Source organism: Sebastes fasciatus, chromosome 6 (genome assembly GCF_043250625.1).
Source record: "Sebastes fasciatus isolate fSebFas1 chromosome 6, fSebFas1.pri, whole genome shotgun sequence".
Classification (NCBI taxonomy): domain Eukaryota; kingdom Metazoa; phylum Chordata; class Actinopteri; order Perciformes; family Sebastidae; genus Sebastes; species Sebastes fasciatus.
Window position 1 is genome coordinate 36105116 of NC_133800.1, and position 23084 is coordinate 36128199.

A 23084-nucleotide genomic window follows, 5' to 3' on the forward strand; every position below is an offset into this window, starting at 1 on the left:
TGTCTATGAATTAAAAAATTAGGCCTAAGACATAAATAAAATATGCCTATTAAATTAATTAATATGGCTTTTAAATAAATAAATATGCCTATGAAATGAATAAATATGGCTATTAAATAAATGAATATGCCTGTGAAACAAATAATTAGGCCTATGAAATAAATACATATGGCTATAAAATAAAAATATGCCTATGAAATAAATAAATATGGCTTTGAAATAAATCCTAACGTAAATAAATGAGGCAATAAATATATAAATAAGTCAATATAGTTCAACAAATAAATAAATAAATACTAAAAGTTTTTTTTATTAAAAAAATTATGGTTTTCAAAGGACTACTTTTGTTTATGTTAGGGGACTTTTATTTCATAATACCACATTTATATTTGTCAGGGGACGTTTTACCTATTTACATATTTACTGAATTATATTGACTCATTTATATAGCTTACATTTATTTATATATTTATTACCTCATTTATTTATTTCAAGATTTATTACATAGCCAATTTATTTATTTCACAGGCTTATTTATTTATTTATTTATTTATTCAATTTTAATAATTCATGACAACACTTTACTAGAGAATGTGGTGTGTAAAATATAACAGAGAGAAAATACAAATAATGCAGAAACTTTACAGCAAAAATAGAACTTTATTCCCCAACAGAGGACAATAACATCACATCATTAACTCTGTGTATAATTTATATATTTACAGGATCACAGTCATTCATATTCATATATCTCTGTAACAGCCTGCTGTGTGAAACTCAACTGGAAAGTAAATGAATCAGCTTTATGATGTATGAAGTCTTTACTGCGCCATCCGGTGGTCCAATCAAGAAAATAAAGACAACAAACCTCCTACATTGCACTCTATAGGTTTTCATTTCTATTTCACATCAGAAATGACAGATTAAAAAAACAGCTTACAGGCAGGTAAGATGAGAAAAAAAAACCAGTCTGGGTTTGTGAAGAAGTCCTAAATGTCATCATGTAGACAGAAATGTGTCGGCCATGAAACTGGGCAGAAGTCAAAAAATAAATCTTAAAGGGCCCATATCGTTCTTATTTCAGGTTCATACTTGTATTCTGGGTTTCTACTAGAACATGTTTACATGCTTTAATGTTCAAAGAAACACTTTATTTTCCTCATACTGTCCGTCTGAATATACCTGTATTTACCCTCTGTCTGAAACGCTCCGTTTTAGTGCATCTCAACGGAATGGCAATGGAACTACGTTGCTAGGCAACAGCTCGGGTAAAAGTATACTTCCTGTCAGCTGATGGCATTCATGTACACTGCAACAGGAAAATAAACTGGGACACATCTAGAATGTTTACGTTTAAAACCGTGAAATGGTGTAAATATTGCAGATTTGTGACATCACAAATGGACAGAAATCCTGACAGCTTGTTTCTGAATACGGGATGTGTGTATTTCTCCATGGATTGAGTGTTTTGATACTTTCACAGTATTTATATATCACTTAAAAACCTGCTTTATAATATAAAAGACATGAAAATCTCTTTCTTTTTTTACAATACGGGACCTTTAAGATGTACAATACTGTAAACAGAAGTGAGTTCAGTGTGACCAAAAAACAGCCAATGTCAAAAAAACTTTCACTACTTTAAAAGTAAATACACGCTCCACTGAGAGGAATATATAAAAAGTACTGCTACTTATGGAGAACCTGAGGGTCAAAACACAACAAGGATGTCCTTAATGTTAGGGCCACCGTAGTTACTGTCTTCCAAAACATATCACTTGAAATGTCGGAGCCTTTAAAATACTGCTGTTTCTACTACATTCAGATGCAGTACTATTGTAATACTATTTAAATTCTAGGGTTTCTAATCAGTCAATGAAATGAAATGCATTACAGCTGGTAGAGTTATTAGTTTCTGCTGGTTTAACTTCATCATCACCTTGCAGCAGTGATGTCACGGTGTACTCCAGTACTCTGTGACATCATTGCTGGTTGCGGTTCCAGGTGAAACGCTGCACTCTTTAACAGCATGTGAAGGGTTTTTGCGTGTCATCAACACATCTCAGTATTGTCAGTTTAAAAGTACATATTCACAGTATATTTACAGAACTGTTTACTGGTTTCCAGAACATTCAGGCGGCTTCGTCCAGCAGTCTCTGCAGATTCTTCTGCACCTGGAAGAACAGACGTTGTGTGTTATTGTAACTGTTGCTGTACGACATGACGCTGAAATGCACTTTAAGACTCTGACGGTCCCTAAACAGTCTTGAGTTACATAAATTGTGTCTCACTGTGAAGCTGAGACTCTTGTGGATCCAATGAGCCCAACTGTATTCATGTGTGATGATGTTAGTCCCCATAGGAGTCATTTCATTGACCTCACGGTATAAAATGACCTGTGGTGACCTCTAGGTTAATCACAGCCTCATGAAACTTTACAGCCACAAACTAGAGACCTAGAGCATTCAGAGGATGGATGGATCAGACTAGAGACCTAGAGCATTCAGAGGATGGATGGATCAGACTAGAGACCTAGAGCATTCAGAGGATGGATGGATCAGACTAGAGACCTAGAGCATTCAGAGGACGGATGGATCAAACTAGAGACCTAGAGCATTCAGAGGATGGATGGATCAGACTAGAGACCTAGAGCATTCAGAGGATGGATGGATCAAACTAGAGACCTAGAGCATTCAGAGGATGGGTGGATCAAACTAGAGACCTAGAGCATTCAGAGGATGGATGGATCAGACTAGAGACCTAGAGCATTCAGAGGATGGATGGATCAAACTAGAGACCTAGAGCATTCAGAGGATGGATGGATCAGACTAGAGTCCTAGAGCATTCAGAGGATGGATGGATCAAACTAGAGACCTAGAGCATTCAGAGGATGGATGGATCAAACTAGAGACCTAGAGCATTCAGAGGATGGATGGATCAAACTAGAGACCTAGAGCATTCAGAGGATGGATGGATCAGACTAGAGACCTAGAGCATTCAGAGGATGGATGGATCAAACTAGAGACCTAGAGCATTCAGAGGATGGGTGGATCAAACTAGAGACCTAGAGCATTCAGAGGATGGATGGATCAGACTAGAGTCCTAGAGCATTTAGAGGATGGATGGATCGATCAGACTAGAGACCTAGAGCATTCAGAGGATGGATGGCTTTCCTAGCTAGTTTGACAATAAGGGGGTTTCTGAGCAGTTTACACAACAAAAGTGCTCGCCGTCCAATTGCAGAAAAAATGCAAATTCCTGCAGAAATCTCCAAATGTCAAAAGTTTTTGATCACAGTATGACTTTTTCTATGGTGTTCCTCAAGCTCTTGGTGTCTTAATGTGGTATTTTGGAGGGATTATTGATAATTTTTATCAATTCTCCAGTGGTAGAGAAATGGTTAAATTTAGCACCAAGTCTGTGTAACAAATGGTATCAACTTATGAGACATAATAGAGCATGACGATGACCATCATATACTTCTATCATCATGTTCTAAACCCTTATACACCCTCCCGATATATTTTAATCAATTCATTCATGTTTATTTCTGATTTATGACTAGAACAACTTGACACACAGTGCTGAGCAGCGTCTCAAATTAATCTTCAGGTTCCAGCTTTCAGATGATGAACACCATTTCTATGTGACATCTACTGTTGACTATTTATCTACCGCTGAACATCCCCTACTCCTTGTTTGTAAAGAGATGAGTGTCAGCCTGAAATGTTAATGTAGCTCAGACTGAGCTCTCCTTACAGACGACGTCCACGCTTCTCTATGAGCACATCACCGACTATAAATGTTTGATTAACAACGGCCAACAAGCGTCTGGTTTCACTTTGTCCTGAAGCCTTCCTGTGACTGTCTCTGGTCCTGACACAAAGTGTGATGAAGGGAAAACAGCCTTAACACAAGTTTACTGTTGAACTAAAGGAAACTTTGGCTGCATCAGCTTAAAACACCATGCAAGAATGACATGGTTAGAGCGTCAAAACGTCATGAATTGACTTTTTTCCTCTACTTTTTTATTACAATTTAATAAAAAAGAGATTTTTACATAAAAAAAGAAAAGAAAAAACAATGTGAGAATGGTCAGGAAAAATTAATACACTGTAATTTCAGCCAAGTCGCACAGCAGTTCGTGAAATAGTCAAAAAATTTAATGTGTTGTGGCGTGTACATAGACATGAATTTCACTTTTTATTTTGTGACGGTCGGCACAAAATCAATTCGTATGTAATCCACGTAATTGTGAACCAGTAAGTATAAAGAGTTGATTTATTGTCGCATAACTTCCATACTTAAAGGGACTATTTGTAACTTTTTAAGCGTATAAATGTAGCGGGTCGCCACACATGCGTGTTCGCATATGCGCGCTCGCGTGTGGCTGGAGCCTCGTCTCCGCTGCCTGCTCTCCTTCACTCAGACAGCGCGCGCGTCCTCGCTGTCTCGCTCAACCTCTAGACGTGAACACGCGCTCACTCCACACTGCAGAAGAGTTTAGCTCTGAGAATATCTAGTGAATGTAGAGTGGACGTTTGTGCAGAAATAACTGCTGCAGCTCCTCCAGACCAACAGAGGTTTTCCGTGTCTTGTGAAGTGACGGAGCTTTTAGAGAGTTACGTTACCCTCTCGTTACCGACCGGGTGCCGGTGTCTCCCTGCTCTCTCCGGCTGCGGGCGGAGAGAGCAGGGAGACACGCTGCAGAGCCCCGCTGCCTCAGCCTGCACTTAGGCAGGGAAAGCCAACACTAGGGTCAGATCTAAATCATGTTCATGGAGAGACCTTCGTCTGGTCAGATAACATTACTGCCAAGCAGCTGAAATATAGAGTGATATTGTGGTTTTGGCTGACGTGTGTCGCCTCACTGTTTTGAGCGATGCTCGTTCAGGTATATTTAGAGCAAGCAAGCGCGAGCCCGACGCTGACTTTCGTTGATTTCACGGCCACAGGTGTCGCTGTTAAGAAGCATTTCTGAAAGTTACAAATAGTCCCTTTAAAGGTCACATATTATACTCCATTTAAACTAGTTATTATAGGTCTCAGACACCTCCAAACCATGTCTCTGAAGTTTTTTTTTCAAAAAAACAATCAGATCATGCATTCCAGCATGTCTCTATAACCTCTGTTTCAGCCCATTTCCAAAAGTGCTGATTTCTGTGTCTGTAGCCTCTGTCTCCTCCCACTCTGCTCTGATTGGTCAGCGTTTTCTGTCAATCAAACGTCCTCAACAACAGCGTCACCCTCCCCCTCCCTCCCGGAGAAGCTCTCTCTCTCTCTCTCTCTCTCTGAGAGAGAGAGAGAGAGAGAGAGACGAGTGGAGAGATAGCAGCTAGAATAAAGTTTATAAACCACTTTAAAGTTTATAAACCAGAAACTTCACCCAGCGCACGTTACCGGAGGAATCTGATCAGAAATCGGCGACACATGATGAACATCTGCGGTCCAGATTCCTGGTTTTCCTGACGGTTTCTCTCAGGTAAATAATGCTATTTATATCTCTGTTAGTTAGCTCAGTGTTTACCTCATGCATCAACTCTGTAAACCGTAAACATACACTCTGTTTTACGTCTGTCTTTACAGATCCATCTGTGAGAAATGACCGACAGAATCATCCCAGAGGAGAGCAGACAGCTGAGAGCAGACAGCTGAGAGCAGACAGCTGTGGGCAGATACCTGAGAGCAGACAGCTGAGAGCAGATAGCTGAGAGCAGATACCTGAGAGCAGACAGCTGAGAGCAGACAGCTGAGAGCAGATGGCTCTGTTTACATGGAGATACAAAGCTAACCCGGTAGCATGTAGCTAACCCGTTAGCATGTAGCTACATGCTAACGGGTTAGCTACATGCTACCGCTATGACACAGCGACCATCAGGGTGGAAAATAGAAGATGTGAAACAGTAGTCAGTTCATTATTTCTGCTAAAAGATAAATGTATGGAAGATCAGAGTAATGGTATATTATTTACAGTAGTAGCTGTCTCTGTGTTACCATGACTACAGACCACCGGAGCTTAGCTTACCATAGTTTACCAGAGCTGAAGACTTTCTCCTGTACCATGTTAACATAACTAACTAACAGGTGAGATGATTACAAATGCTGTGAATAATTAATATTGTCATCTGTCTACTCAAATAAAGTTTGACTGTGAAACAGAAATGTGTTGTGTTGCTTACAAGTCACTATTTACTACCTGTACTCTGCTACATGCATGACATCAAATATATATAATATATAAATATCATCTGTTTAAACAGTGTAATTACATAAAGCCTTTGTGAAAGAACATGTTATATTTAGATGATGGGAGTACATGAAGCCTGTTCTGCTGGTTCTTGCAGACTTTGCTCAAGTTAGGTTGAGGAGGAGAGACAGTGACGCGCTGTGGGGCGGGGTCAGCTACTGAAGGTTCTCTCTGGTTCGACCAGGAAACCCTTACATGGCTTGCATTTCTCTAATGACGTCAAGATACAAGGAAAAAAGCGATTTTTTTTTCTGCACCCATTTCCGGACAAACGGAGGAGGAGAAAAAGAGAGAGGATGGTCTTTTATGATACTATGGTGGCCTGTAGACACACTGGGGACAGATATTGATGTTTAAAAGACATGGAAAAGTGCATTTTGCATAATAGGTGACCTTTAAGTTACAGCACTTCCTGTGTTATTTGAACTTAAACTGGACTGACCTTCTCCAGCTTCATCAGGTTGATGGTCAGTAGTTCAGAGAAAAGCTCCGTGTTCACGTCACTCCCCCGCAGGAAGTCACTACTTGGAAAAAAAAAACATACAATGATGGAAAGAAATTATTAAATATTAATAAAAATAACGATCAAAATCATATAATCTGATTTATAATGCTGTGTATGTGTCGCTGTGGTCGTGTCGCTGTGGTCTACATGTAGGTCAGGGGTTCTCAACTTTGTTAACTAACTTATCTTATCTTAGTGACAAATCTGTCCCATACTGCCGACCTTCAGAGGACTACATCTGGGAGATGTGCAGCTACTTTTAAAGTCGTGACAATCTGAAAATGTGAACAGGCTGGAGGGTGTTTCAACAAGTAAAACATATGATTAATTATATTTTCTCCAGCTCTTCCAAATCAGTTTGTAAATAAAGTTCCTCAGCTTGTGTTTCCATGTTTGTTTCCAGGTCTCTGACGGGTTGTGAACTCACTCCTGGTGGGTGAACTCGGTGACGGAGCCGAGCGTCCTCAGTCTCTGCTCCAACGAGACGATCTTAAAGGCCAGATAACAGGAAGACAAGACCAGGACGCACACTCTGACAACACACACACACACACACACACACACACACACACACACACATATTCAATCAGTGATGGAGGGATTGATGGACGGCTGAAAAGATGCAAAAACTTGTGAGAAGAAATGAGAGAAATGAGTGAGCGTGTGAATGTAAAAAAACTAAAACTTACTGAGGTCCTTAAAGGAATGAAGGTGTTAATGGATGTATTACAATGTGCAAAATGTTGAATGAATGAATACACAGCTGGATGAACGAGTGGACAGATGAATAAATACATGATGAATCAGTGAATTTATGATGTGCATACATGAAAGAGTGAATAAATGAAAGATGGGAATTTGAATATAGGTGAATGAATAAATCTATTAACATATAAACGAATGACTGAATAATTGAATGGAAGAATCATAGCAGCATTGAATGAATGAATGAATGAATGAATGAATGAATGAATGAATGAACTCACAGTAACAGGTAGACGAACAGCAGAGTGTTGAGAGAAACTGGTTTCAGAGTCCTGCTGTCGATCACCAGCTCCGAGCCTGGAAACAGAAGAAATACTCCGTTTGTTAAACTGACATATATTTTATTTTATTGATTTAAGATTAAAATAAACTTTAGTGGTCATTTATTCATATGTAAAACACTGTAAAAAATAAAAATATTATAGCATTTGCCAACTCAGATTTGATGGCATAGTGTACGTATGTTTTTTGCACCTTATTGGTAATCTTTATTGTTTATAGCCTGGCTGTTCTAATAATATAATGCACTGTATTCATATGTAACCTACGTAATCGTGAGCCAGGACAGGAGACGTAATATAAAGAGCGATAGAGTCCCTGTAGACGGGAGGTCGGTGTGGTGGGTGTGTCGTCCCTTACAACAAAGAAGTTTATTCAAGCTATTAGTGTACTTCTTTTAAACTTAAAATAAGAGAGTATACTTTCAGTTTACCTTTTATGTACTTCTCAGAGATATACTTAACAAAATTATACTTAAGTATACTTGACTTATACCGACAAGTATACCGAAAAGTCAAAGTGTACTTGGCTTATACTGAAAAGTATACCGAAAAGTCAAAGTACTAGAAGTTCAAAACTTACAAGTAAACTTGCAGTAAAAACTATTAAACTAGTAGTTTACTGAGAGTATACTTATACTGTCATAAACTAAAATATGGGCTACAAGTATATAACTAGTAAACTAACAGTATACCTATAAGTTCACTTGTAGATTAGTTCATAGTATAGTTGCAGTACAAAATACAACTTGGATGTAAACTAGTTGTGTACTCAATGTTTACTACTCTTACATTTAAAGTACACTTCAAAGTATACGTTTATAGTTTTAAAAAGTGGGTCAATGTAGTCCCAAGAAGTATTGAAGTAGTACACTTACAAGAGAGTGGGGTAAGATGAGCCAATTTTTACTTATGCTGTCCTCGAGGTTAGGACAAATGAGACAGAAGCAGAATGAAAACTTGAACCTTAAATTCAGGATCTCTCCTATCAAATGAAATGATCAGCATTCATCCATCACAAAGCTGTCTGGAAAAAATGACCTTCCCAAAAAAAGTGCTCCTGTGGCTCAACTTGCCCCAGGTAAGGGGTAAGTTGATCCGAGTCAGTGGGTAAGTTGAGCCATCGTGGGGTAAACTGAACATCTGAGTTTTTAAGTTTAAACCTCAGCATAAGTGTGTTAACAAACAGTTTCACAGTTATGAACTTGTGAGAACAAACCACCTGTGAGTTTCAAGACCATTGAACAATCAAAATATCATTCAATATTCGACAATATTCCAGTCGTCAAGGTTGCAGTGAAATATGAACTGTTGCTCCCTCCTTGCAGTTCCTCCAGCCTTTTGAGGTTGAGGTAGCTCCTTCAGCACATCACTCAGTGGAAAAGATGCCTCATCCTTTTCCTTGAATACAAAGGTGGGCTTCTCACGTCAAGTGTTCCCCCGGATTCTTCTGAGAAATCTTGCACTCACTTCGTTGCCCTCCAGGCTCTCAACCAAGCCAATGTAATGGTAGCTTCTGCCTTTGGATACAACGTTTACTATGACAAAGTCACCAACTGACAGATCTGAGATGTCTGATTCACTTCTCTCATCATTAGAACTCTCATGCTCAGAAGTGTCATCAAATGGGATGGCATCACACTCTCCTCAGAACTGCTGTACGCTGTGATTTTCGTCTTGGTCTTTGGTTTGACCTAGGCCTACCTGCTAAACCCTGCTCTTTCCAGTTGTTGGGGACAGGAAGGTTGTTCTTTCTGCCAATTCCAATGCCAGTTCACAGCATTTCTTTGGAGTAAGGCCGTGGAACTGTTCAGCCAGCTTCTTGATATGGTCTGCAAGCTCCTTCTCTACCTCCTCTGTGAGGACCCTCTTTGCCTCTGCTGTTCCACTATAACCACCTGTTTTAACTTCCTTTATCTCCCTCTTCTATAAAGGTTAACACATTAAAAAATCAAACCAAGTTGTGTAACACTCAACAGTAATACCATTTTATACATCAGAGAATTAATTTGGTTAATTTATGGTGGGGTAAGTTGAGCCAGTGGCTCGGAATAATAGTAGAATATTAGTGAGCCAGTGGCTCAACTTACCCCATAGCCTTTGGCTCACTTTGCCCCATAGCTACCATTTTGGAAAAAATGGCCCAGTTTAGCAATTCAGGCTAATCTTTAGCGAAGGGATTAACATGGTGTTATATCTTTAGTAAATCACCAACGTGTATAATAGATTTTTTTAGACCTGGATAAATTTGCTTTGACCTAACATTCATTATTCCTGACATGCTGAAAATTTACTTTGATGGGAAAAAACTGTTTTTGGTGTAAACAAGTACTTACTACTTCTCCCATGTGCTTCACTCCATCACAGCAAGATAGAAATGATGGGTACTTCCTGAATTTATGGTCACATGACAAAACATAATCACAGTTGCCAAGATACAGGGGGTGGGTCAACTTACCCACTGGCTCATTTTACCCCACTCTCCCCTATACTACTAGTACTTTGATATTAGTATACTTATTACATTAAGTATACTTGGGAATATACTTAAAGTATACTTAAGTTTACTTCATAAAATAAACTTGAAGTATATTACTTTTTTGTAAGGGGTGCTGCTTGTTGTCTGAGCTCTGCTGGTTCTGGTTCTGGTTTGGGTGCTGCTTCTGGTTCTGATGCTGGTTCTGGTTCTGGTTCTGGTTCTGGTTCTGGTTCTGGTTCTGGTTCTGGTTCTGGTTCTGCTGGCTCTTTGCTTTGTGCTGCTGGTCTGGATGTTGAGGAGGAGGAGCTGCACCGTCCGTGTGCTTCAACACCTCCAGGAACTGAGGACCAGGGAACGCTGCAGGGAGACAGGAAGACAGGAAGTAGTGTCAACAGGAAGTCTTTTTTGTTCTGGAAAACCTGACGGCGTCCTCGAGCAAGACTCTGGCCTCGTGTTGGTAAATTAACTCCACGCCGTAACGAGACACGACGGCCTTCTTTCTTTCTTTCTGTTCCTGGTTGTTTAACCGTGGATGGTGTCCAGGTGTTCCGTTACACCCCTCTACTGTTCGTCTCCTCTCTCGAGCTTTTCTTCAGGTGTAATGAAGAATCCTCGATGCTCGATGACGGCAGCCATGAATGAAATCAAGAGGAGGAGGAGGAAGTAGACAGCTTCGAACTGGGACATCAACACTGTATAGTCAACCCAATCTCATGGGAAGGTGTATGAATGGCACAACATTACAAGGACATTCATACAAGGTGTCATGAGGACGCATTTTAGGCTTTTCGCTTGTCATTTGTACGCCACAAAACAATGACAAATATTGTCCAGAAACCCTCACAGGTACTGCATTTAGCATAAATAAATAAATATGCCCCAAACTGCATGTGATTATCATAAAGTGGGCATGTCTGTAAAGGGGAGACCCGTGGGTACCCATAGAACCCATTTACATTCACTGATCTGGAGGTCAGAGGTCAAGGGACCACTTTGAAGATGGCTTGCGAATTACACGGTAGCCATTTAGTGTGACTGATCTGGTAAAGGTCAATCAGAGGAGGAGGGTCGAGGCAGATGGGAGGGAAAAACTAACAGGAAGTAAGAAAAAATGAAATAAAATGAAATAAAATGAAATAAAATAAAATCAATTAAAATAAAATTAAATAAAATAAATAAAATAAATAAAATAAATAAAATAAATAAAATAAATAAAATAAATAAAATAAAATAAATAAAATCAAGAATAAATGAAAGCAGTAAATCCTCTGTTTCTGCAGCTGAAATTCAAACTTTGCTAATTCAGTAAAAGCTGTGTGTAGAGATGAGTTTCACAAGTCATATCTGTGGATTCTGAGTGCAGCAAGTGACTGCTATAGCTGCTGCTGATTGGTCGGTTGGTTGGTACCTGCTATCTTGTCGTAGTCGGGCGTCTGGGAGTCGGAGCTGCTGCTCTCCTCCATCTCCTGCCTCCTCTGTCTCACTGCTACGTCCAGATCACAGAAGTCACCTGGAAAACTCTGCAGAAAGGAGACGTATCACAGAAACTACTTAAAGGTCACATATTATGCTCATTTCCAGGTTCATAGATGTATTTTAATGTTGCACTAGAACATGTTTACATGCTGCAATGTTCAAAAAACCCTTTATTCTTCTCATACTGCAGCCTGAGTCTGCCTGCCTCAGAGCCTAATTCAGCCTCTGTCTGAAAACCACTGATTCACAGCCTGTCTCCTCCCACTCTGCTCTGATTGGTCAGCGTTTTCTGTCAATCAAACTTCCCCACAACAACAGCGTCACCCTCCCCCTCCCTCCCGGAGAAGCTCTGGAGAGAGGAGTGGAGAGAGAGGCAGCTAGAATAGAGCTTATAAACCACTTTAAAGTTTATAAACCAGAAACTTCACCCAGCGCACGTTACCGGAGGAATCTGATCAGAAATCGGCGACACATGATGAACATCTGCGGTCCAGATTCCAGGTTTTCCTGACGGTTTCTCTCAGGTAAATAATACTATTTATAGCTCTGTTAGTTAACTCAGTGTTTACCTCATGCATCAACTCTGTAAACCGTAAACACACACTCTGTTTTACGTCTGTCTTTACAGATCCATCTGTGAGAAATGACCGACAGAATCATCCCAGAGGAGAGCAGACAGCTGAGAGCAGATGGGAGATACAGAGCTAACCCGTTAGCATGTAGCTACATGCTAACGGGTTAGCTACATGCTACCGCTATGAGACGGTGTGATGTGAAACAGTAGTCAGTTCATTATTTCTGCTAAAAGATAAATGTATGGAAGATCAGAGTAATGGTATATTATTTACAGTAGTAGCTGTCTCTGTGTTACCATGACTACAGACCACCGGAGCTTAGCTTACCATAGTTTACCAGAGCTGAAGACTTTCTCCTGTACCATGTTAACATAACTAACTAACAGGTGAGATGATTACAAATGCTGTGAATAATTAATATTGTCATCTGTCTACTCAAATAAAGTTTGACTGTGAAACAGAAATGTGTTGTGTTGCTTACAAGTCACTATTTACTACCTGTACTCTGCTACATGCATGACATCAAATATATATAATATATAAATATCATCTGTTTAAACAGTGTAATTACATAAAGCCTTTGTGAAAGAACATGTTATATTTAGATGATGGGAGTACATGAAGCCTGTTCTGCTGGTTCTTGCAGACTTTGCTCAAGTTAGGTTGAGGAGGAGAGACAGTGACGCGCTGTGGGGCGGGGTCAGCTACTGAAGGTTCTCTCTGGTTCGACCAGGAAACCCTTACATGGCTTGCATTCCCTAATGACGTCAGAAGAGAAGGAAAAAAAGCGATTTTTTTTTCTGCACCCATTTCCGGACAAACGGAGGAGGAGAAAAAGAGAGAGGATGGTCTTTTATGATACTATGGTGGCCTGTAGACACACTGGGGACAGATATTGATGTTTAAAAGACATGGAAAAGTGCATTTTGCATAATAGGTGACCTTTAACCTGCACATCCCATCTTTCACTGTTTAGTAACCACGGTAACCGATTTATGAAAAAATCCATTACAGATGAACAGTTCCTATGTAATTGTTCCTATCCTAATTTAAGATAAGAAGTGTATTAGACAAGCATCCTGATAAACTCTCCTAGCTTTCACCACTTTTCTTCTGCTCTCTCCTCTTTGCATCACCTGTCAGTGGACTTATTTTATTTATGATAGCATCATGCAACGATGCCGGATATGGCGGAGACTATGTCTGCTATCTTAGCCCTTTTTTCTTTTATTTCCTGTGTTAGCATTGCTGTAAATTTCCCAAAAAAGAACATCTTTGTGTTACCGACACCTCTAACTCATCCGTCTCCGTTGTTTTTGCTCCATTGTTTTTGTCTGTTTCAGTTTCAATGAGAAAAACAACGGTTATGAAGCTGTTTAGCTTGGCGAGGTGTAAACCTTGATAAACAATGTTGGATTGACTACTTAGGATTTCCTAACCTGAGATAAGATAGGATTCCTAAAGTTAGTCAGGATTTCTTCTGTAATACCAAATTGGGAAAAATCCTATTGCAATCGTCATTATCAAACCCACGCTGTGTGAGTAGCAAATGTATTTGCACCAATCTGTGCGCCCATGGGCGAGTTGGTCTTAAAAGAGGCGTGGTCAAGCGCACCTACTCACACAACGTTGAAAAGGCAATTCACACTTTAATTAGCTGGAGATTTGATTATTGTAATGCACCGTATGTTGGTCTCAACCAGTCTTCCCTCGCGCTCCTCCAACTTGTGCAAAATGCCGTTGCAACACTTCCAGACGTGAACACATTACCCCTCGTACTTTACTCACTCCATTGTCTTCCAGTTGGCTTTAGAATCGACTTGAAGCTCTTGACGTTTGATTTTAAAGCCATTAACGGCCTCATCCCGCCTTATTTGTCTGAGATTTTAACTCTCCGTGAGCATAACGGGGCTCTGCAGTCATCTGGTCAACTGTTTTTAGAAGTCCCGAGGTCGAGGTGTAAGCTGTAGAGTGATCATGCTTTTACCCTCCTGATATACGCACCGACTCCTGACCTTGTACTTTAAGCTCAAGACTTTGTTATTTAGACTGACATTTTCCCTGAGCTTTTTATGTACTTTGCGTACCTTTTGGTTGTTGTAAAGGACTCTACAAATAAATATTGATTGATTGACAACGTGGGCGCCGACAACTGCGTTGGTATGAAACCATCAATGACAGTTTCTGTGCGGCGTTTTGCGCCAGCTGTAAGATAGGGCTCTTTGTGTGTGACCTACCAGAGGGAAGCGAGGCGACAGAGGTGACCTCTGACCTCTGAAGCTGTTTGCGGCTGAAGAGGGGACGGGGCTGCTGCATGGACTCTTCTCCTGCACATGCACATAGATGATAAACAATCAGATATACTGTTCTATTTCCAAGCTCTTCATTTCTCACTGACTCAAATCAGATGTGCAGAGGAAGAAAACAACATTTAGAACCACAAACAGAAAATTTTACATTCATGTCAGAAATCTTTGTTTTTTGTTTTGTTCTTTTAAGAAAATGACAGTTTTCAAAAACTGAGTTTCTCCTTTTGGGATAAAACTCCTCTAATAATTAGTATAAATACATTGGCATCATGCCCCTAAAGATAGCTCTAAGGTTCTTAAAGTTATCAGGGTAAAATACATTTCTTGATTTTAGGGATTTAAAACCTTTTAGTGAGTTTAAGTCAATATACCTTTATAGCCCAATATCACATACAATGTCTAAATAGACTTTACATTGGTTGTCAGAGGTTTCGGACTTAGTCTGAACTTCTAAAGAAAAAACAATCTAAAAAGAAAAAGAAACAAGAACATCAACTTTCTAGAAACTTTTAGGAAACTAAGAAAAGCCTTGGTTTTAACGTCATCATCGTGTGTCTCTGAGTTCATCTGCTCGTGTTTGATGAAAGAAAAAGGTTAAAAAAAAATTGCATTTAATAGGTTTAAGTGTGTCCTACCTCCAGATGGGGACAGATGGACATCAGGAACTTGTAGGTGTTGTCTCTGGACATGAAGGACACAAAGACGTACTGCAACAACAAACAGGTTTTTCAAGCTGACTGTTTGACTACTGAACTTGTTTTAAACACACAGAATGATTAGATGAGCCCTGCAGGTTGGTTGTGTTGTTAAAAACAAAGAAGTAATTCACGTGTGAGCAATAACATTTTGGTGAGATGAAACCAAGCGTCGTCCTTTCTCACCCTGTCGTTGGCGGTGGCGATCACCAGAGCGTTTGGCAGCAGGATGGCGGTTTTGGTCTTCTTGACGTGCGTGACGGACACCACTGGGATGGCGATCTGGGACGGAGGAGACACCAGGATGAACAGTTGAGCCCTGCAGCCACTACTTTACTCTGTGTTAATCACTCATCCGGTGGGAAGTTAGAGGTCACAGGTTATAGATGCTCTGAGAGCTCATCAGTCAGTTAAAACAGAGACTAAAAGCAGGGAAACACTACTTCCTGCAGCATCTCTGTCATACATGTTGTAAAGAAGCTTCTCCAGGTGAATGTTTAAGGTCAATCACCTCTCATCAGATCAAACCTGCTGCTGTATTCACCACAGACAAGTGATAACACTTCAGCTTTATAACACCACTTAAGCAAAACACAAGACAATCTGTAACACTGAGGCGCTGAAGTGGAAACAAGAGACGTAAGTGAGACAGTCTGAGGACTTTTGGGACTTTTCCACAGCGACGTTGCAGCTTGATGTACAAAAAAACATTTAGCATTTTTCGACGTAAATATAAAACAGTAAACTCTGTCCCGGTTCACGGTACCTTTGTGTCTTTGCCAAACACCTTGGAGTGGAAGCAGATCCAGTGGTCGGAGACAAACATCCGTCCCTGGTAGAGGATGTCTTTCTGCAGAGCACAGGTGTAACCTGACAAACAGGTAAATAGCATCATCATTAAAAAGACTTCACTTCTTTAAAGTCTTAGTTGGGACAGTGTTGGGATCCAAAAAACACAGAGCTCTACCAGACAGACCAGACAAAAAGACTCACGACGACTATGAAAAGGGGCAAAACAACCACAAAGAGACGCAAAGCAACTACAAAGAGACGCAATGCAACTACAAAGAGAAACAAAACAACTACAAAGAGACACAAAATGACTACGAAAGACACAAAGCAACTACAGAGATGCAAAATGACTACAAAGAGTCACAAGGCAACTACAAAGAGACATAAAACAACTACAAAGGGAGACAAAACAACTACAAAGAGACACAAAATGACTACAAACGACACAAAGCAATTACAGAGATGCAAAATTACAACAAAGAGCCACAAAGCAAATACAAAAGGACACAAAACAACTACAAAGATACATAAAATGACTACAAAGAGACACAAATGACTACAAAGAGACGCAAAGCAACTAGAGACACAAATGACTACAAATAGATGCAAAACAAAGAGACTCAAAGCAACTACAGAAGGATGCAAAATGAAATGACTACAAAGAAACAAAAGCCAACTACAAAGATACACAACGCAACTACAAAAAGACTCAAAACAACTACTCAGAGATACAAAATGACCAAAAAGAGATGCGTAATGACTACAAAGAGACACAAAATGTGTACAAAGAGACACAAAACAACTACAAAAAGAGGCTTAGCAACTATAAAGTCTGTGTGTCTTTGGTTGGAGAGGTGGTCGGGCCTTTTGCATGTCTGTGGGGGCCCATTGTCACATAATCCGCCCATCACACTAAAAGCACTTTAGGAAAGGATCTCTTTGTGACCAGTATAGACAGCGGGAACAATCACAGCGACTACAAATGATTTCAAATGACATGCAGCCATGTGAGTATAGTTTTATGGTAGTGAACTTAGTGTTGAACAGGAAGCTGTGCAGGTATCAGATGTTGAGCTATTATCTAATCCCTCATCCAGTATTTAAGGTGGAGCGGATAGTTGTGATCATTAATGACTCACTCTGTCTGAGCTGCTCCTCTTTGCTGATCTCCTTAAATATTTTATGGTACTGGCAGTTGCTCTTGGAAAGCTGAAACACAACACATTCATATCACATATTAATATATTCCACAGAATATCTGATATGACTCAGCTGTGTCAGACTCGTCCCCGTGCTGTAATGTTTACAGGTGTAATAAAACAGGTGACTTCATGAAGGCTCACCTGGCTGTAGTGAGACTTCTTCCTCTCTATCTTGGAGTCTGGTGAGTCTGTTTGGATCTGAGTCAGCAGAGAGTGATCGAAGGTCTTCGATCTGCACACAGACAGACAGGAAGTATATTATACTTTATATTACAGCTTATATTCACAAACACTGGGTCAGAGATTTTATTAGAGTCGCCAAATAAATTAGCAGAATTTCTTCTTAATAGTCTTTTATTTAAGATTTATATCTGCAGTTCACCTTTGAGCCACACAAGGGAGCCTGGATGTTTGTGTTGTTCTGATAACTGTAGCCTACTGATAACATTGAATCTAATCTGAAAGGCAGCGTACATTCAGTTTGTTTTCCTCTCGTTTATAAAGTATTTAACATGTCAATATGTTTTCAATGACACATGCATAAAAACAATTTGATTTATCAAATGTATATCTTCTGCATGGCTGGTTTACCTGTTCAAGATGACATGAGGTGATGTGGAAATGACAGTAAAATGGTCAGGAATGTTACACATAGATATGTAGATGTAAGGCCTGTTGTAAATTGGGTTGCAATGGTTTGTCATTTTTTTTAAAGTTTTTTAAACACTGGCTATAAGAAGCTTACTTAAGTAAAAGTAGGCTACATATCAGCATCTAAATATACTTAAAGTACCAAAAGTAAAAGTACTATGTATGCAGAATGGCCCATTTCAGAATAATATATATTATATTATTGTATTATAATTATTGATGTATTAATGTGTTCATCACCTTTATGTTGCACTTCAGTAAAAATACTACTTGTCAATTTGTAAAAAAAAGTCTGATAGTTTTTTTTGCATATTTAGGAGTTGTCTATTTACCTGACTAAAGCCGGTTTCCTCCATCCTGACAGCTCCTGTTGCTCCTGATCGACGGCCTGCAGAGGCTCGCCGAGCATCCTCTCATATCTCTGACGCTCCTCCACGTTCTCTACATCTGAACTACAAGAAAACAACATTCAGACAACAGTACAAAGTGATTCAAGAGACTTGATTTAACAGCAACAGGCAGCAGGCAGGAGCAGCTATACATTAAGATGTCATGAATTTATTCTATACTGTACATACAGCAAGGAGGCTTTATAATTTAGGTTTAGTCTGGGTTTAAATCCACTTTAAATCCAAATAGACCCAACTTTAGGGGGAGATAGCAGGTCAGTATTACAATTGGTATTAATTCCCTTATTTTTTTTCCACTTTTATTTATTTATATATTTATTTATTTTATTTTTAAAAATGTATGTATTTAGTTTTGCATTAATTTTTAAAATTATTTACTTGTTTTTTATATTTTTTTATTTTTTTATTTATGATTTTGGCAGGGTCTGTCCTCCATAGATTATAAGTGTGATTTCTGTGGACTGGAAAATAAAAGAGTATTTCCCATCTATCCCATCTTTTTCACTGCACATATACAAGAATATTCTGGCTTGATGTAGCCAACTTTCTAAAAAGAAACTTATGATAAATGTTGAGATAAATATGTTTCATGTAATGCTATATTTTAGACAAGATAAGATTAAAAAATAACATGCTGTATATCATACAACTAATTATTATTTTTGGAAAATTCTGTATTCATAAGAATCAAGACAACTTTCCTGCACTTTATTACTAAAATCAAACAAAATAGCACCAGCTTACCTAATGTTAAAAACAAAAGAAGACCTTTAAGTTGTTTGTAAGTGTTTATACTTCTGTCTATGAACATCTTTACAATAAAGAAAGTTAAAAAACATTAAAAAACTGCAGTCTTGCTCTGTTGCTAGGTTACACGTTCTGTAAGCACATGATTCGCTGAGGAATGTGTCAATCACAACCTCGTCCCGCCCCCCAGCTCTCAGGAGCCAATGGCAGCGCGGCGTACTGACACACCACGGTAAATTGACTTCGAGAAAAAACGTAAAGAAATGCTACGAGAGGAGAAAGAAGAGAAGCAGCGGAGACTAGCGAAGGAGCAAGAACAGAGGGATTAGTTAATAAGATATGTTGATCCTGGGAGTGTTAGCAGCCTGACAGCCTTCAAGTTCACAACCGCCGAGCGAAGAGACCGTTAGAACCGTTAGAACCGTTAGAACGAAGCTATCAGCAACCTTTACTATCAGAAGAGACATTTTAGGCAAAAACAACCCCCCAAAGATTTGTCTGGAGCCGCAACACGTGATCATTGTGATGAAGGTAACTCAGTTTATAGTCTCAGTATATAGTATATCAGTCTAATGCAGTGAGGGCCAAAGAGACAATGTACTACGGAGGATTAGGGCCACACTGAGGGGAACACATCTGAGATTTACAGAATAAAGTCATAACTTTACGAGAAAAAAGAATGTATTGAGTGTGATTTGGGCTGTCAAAGTTAACGCGATAACGCATTAACGCAATCAATCCTTTGTTGTAGCAGCTCAGCTTTAAAGCTGGAGTGAAGATACTGGTATCATATGAAACTATAAAACCTGATGAATCCATCGGTACCAACCATGTCAGACTAGCTGGTTGTGAAGGAGGTTAAATAACGCTCCAAACTTATGCTACATTTTGGCGAGGAAAAACTGCCATGTTCAAAGGACCTCTGACCTCCAGATGTGTGAATGTAAATGGGTTCTATGGGTACCCACGAGTCTCCCCTTTACAGACATGCCCACTTTATGATCATCACATGCAGTTTGGGGCAAGTCATAGTCAAGTCAGCACACTGACACACTGACAGCTGTTGTTGCCTGTTGGGCTGCAGTTTGCCATGTTATGATCTGAGCATATTGTTTTATGCTAAATGCAGTACCTGTGAGGGTTTCTGGACAATATCTGTCATTGTTTTGTGTTGTTAATTGATTTACAATAATAAATATATAAATACATTTGCATAAAGCAGCAGATTTATCCACTCCCATGTTGATAAGAGTATTAAATACTTGACAAATCTCCCTTTAAAGTACATTTTGCGATAAATTTGCGATTAATTGCTATTGAATATTTTAATGAATTGACCCTAAGTGTGACATTTTACACAAAATAAACCAGTCAGTTCTCTCTGCTGGACAAACTTGATGGAGCCTCAGTTTCTAAATGACCTTAAACATATTCTGTGACCTATTTCTGTTACTTATCGGTCAACAGACTGTAAACACAGATAAGTTTTAATATTATCTTTGATAAGCTAATAGCCTGTCTGACAGTTTATCAGCCCGCATGTACTATTTTCATTATTGATAGAAAAAAGAAAACAAGGTGACATCTCACAGTTTGCTTGTTTTGTCCGACCAGCAGCCCAAAATTCAAGTAAATCCCATTTACAATGATGTGTGACAAAGAGAAGCAGCACATCTGAGAAGCTGGAGCCAGAAAATACACTAGCTTTCTGTCAACTGACTAGTTGTTCCAGCGCTCATAGAGGTACAAGTACACAGAACTCACTGATAATCTCTGTCCCCATGCTTTGCAGTTCCTCTGTTACACTTCCTGGCGTCTTCCTGCTGGTTCATGCTCTGTTCTGTCATCACGCTCCGACCTAAACGCCCATCTGTCCTGCCGTCCTGACTGTCTCTGAGAGAGCTGAGAGGTGAACTGACCCTGCAGCCTGATCCTCTGCTGCCTCCTCACCTGCCTGTGGGAGTGTCTGCTGGGCCTCCTGGTCTCACGTGTCACAGCCAATCAGACGGTAGGACGGGGTGGTGTGTGTGCGCGTGTGTGTGTGTGTGTGTGTGTGTGTGTGTGTGTGTGTGTGTGTGTGTGTGTGAGCATTTAAACCTTTGATCAGTGACATTTTACCCAGATTTGTTTTGGAGAGTAAAGTGTCATTTTCCTCTCTTCTACGTTGCTGCACACTTTAAAATCTAGTCTTTTCTATTCACATAACATCGTCAGCAGACGGAACAAGTTGAGATATTTGGTGTCAGAGGGGAACATGGTTACTTCCCATGCGGCTCTCTCCGGCTCGACTTACACAGGAACAAAACAGGATGAAATCTGATCAGTTTCCCTTTGTTCATATAACACTTATTACATTTTTACTGTTTAGAGAAAGGCAGGGCCGGAGGGTCAGGCAGAGAAAACACCTGTTGGATCGTAGTTAATCGTTCACAATCACATTTTGCATCTGTTCAAAATGTACCTTAAAGGGAGATTTATGGTCAAGTATTTAATCCTCTTATCAACATGGGAGTGGGCAAATATGCTGCTTTATGCAAATGTATGTATATATTTATTATTGTAAATCAATGAACAACACAAAACAATGACAGATATTTTCCAGAAACCCTCACAGGTACTGCATTTAGCATAAAACAATATGCTCTAATCATAACATGTCAAACTGCAGCCCAACAGGCAACATGTGATTATCATAAAGTGGGCATGTCTGTAAAGGGGAGACTCGTGGGTACCCATAGAATCCATTTACATTCACACATCTGGAGATCAGAGGTCAAGTTTGGAGCGTTATTTAACCTCCTTTTCTACAAGCGAGTATGAAATGGTTGGTACCAATGGATTCATTAGATTTTTTAGTTTCATATCTTCATTCTAGCTACAACCACCGAAATATCGATTGCGTTAAAGAAATTAGTGGCATTAAAACAAATTTGCATTATCGCGTTAACTTTGACAGCCTCGTCAATAACCAAAATAGTTGGCTATTACTTTAATAGTTGACAACTAATCGTTTAATCGTTGAAGCTCTTCGTGTTACAGGGAGAAAGTCACCACCAGACTCCCTTCAAAAAACTGGTGATTTAACTTTGCCTTACTTACAGAAGATATACATTTTTTTAAAACAATCTAGAACCAATTCTTAATTATTGGTCATTTCTAGTATAAGTTTATGATAAATCACGTTTCAGTTGTCTCAAGAAACATGATTTATTGAGGAAAATGTGCCATGTTTATAAAGTAAAATAATTAAGGTGTGACAAAGAGCTGTTCTACAAGACAGGGCTTCGTGATTGTTGATGGTTCTTTGTTCTTTAGTCAAGATCAAATCAAATCAATTGACCCACAGTGACCCTGGGGGGTTCTGGAGGTTGATAATCCAATCTTTGGTCACATCCTCATTACTTGAGAATAATTGCTTTTAACTGTGTGGAAATGTTGAATTCTCCCTGCAGACGTTCTGGTGTAAATTCAGCCTGAATGTGTGTTTACTGTGAGTGGACTGATATCAGCCGAGGGTCACTGGGGCACCATGACAGTCAACAAACATGTTATGAAGTTTCTCGCAGTGTTTATGTGTCAATCTCTTGTTCTCTCTCTGTCCCTCATCATTTCAAGGCATGTGGAGGAGGGGGGGTGAATATGCATTGAAATAGACATCGGCCTATTTTACTATCAAGTAGTTACAGAACCCTTTTTTAGTCAGACAGGAAGAAGTGACTGAGGGTAGATAAACCTCATTATCTTCACCTGTAGACCAGCTCTGAACCCTCAAACAGAGCACACTGACCGACTGATCTTTAGCACATATTTGTTTAGTCGTTGTGTCAGTCACTCACACACACACACACACACACACACACACACACACACACACACACACACACATACACACAACATGCTGCACTTTGAAATACAAACAGTGTTGAGCTGTTTGCCAAATCTATTTTGTTCTA

The 23084-nt window shown here is 39.5% G+C and overlaps 2 protein-coding genes across 7 annotated transcripts in view; one reads left to right on the forward strand and one right to left on the reverse strand.

Annotated features, from left to right (window-relative positions):
* Positions 1–640: 640 nt before the first annotated feature.
* Positions 641–21121, reverse strand: gramd2b (GRAM domain containing 2B). Of its 5 annotated transcripts, none has more exons than XM_074639581.1 (14): positions 20896–21121; positions 18307–18426; positions 17465–17555; positions 17261–17330; positions 16096–16199; positions 15516–15611; positions 15270–15341; positions 14563–14652; positions 11683–11794; positions 10392–10631; positions 7739–7814; positions 7180–7284; positions 6690–6768; positions 641–2174 (listed from the first exon to the last, which is right to left on the reverse strand). In XM_074639581.1, exons 1-14 carry the CDS (start codon positions 20976–20978, stop codon positions 2133–2135), a joined length of 1380 nt encoding a protein of 459 aa, XP_074495682.1. In that variant the 5' UTR covers positions 20979–21121; the 3' UTR covers positions 641–2132. The 5 variants fall into 5 exon arrangements, with proteins under 5 accessions (XP_074495682.1, XP_074495681.1, XP_074495683.1 ...); XM_074639580.1 differs by having other exon boundaries at positions 6690–6771; XM_074639582.1 differs by having other exon boundaries at positions 6690–6771; positions 18307–18421; positions 20896–21113.
* Positions 20986–23084, forward strand: part of znf608 (zinc finger protein 608) — a 64386-nt gene continuing 62287 nt past the window's right edge. For both annotated transcript variants that reach the window (XM_074639557.1, XM_074639559.1), the window contains exon 1: positions 20986–21139. The gene's annotated coding sequence lies outside the window, so the exon portion shown is untranslated. The remainder of the gene's footprint in view (positions 21140–23084) is intronic.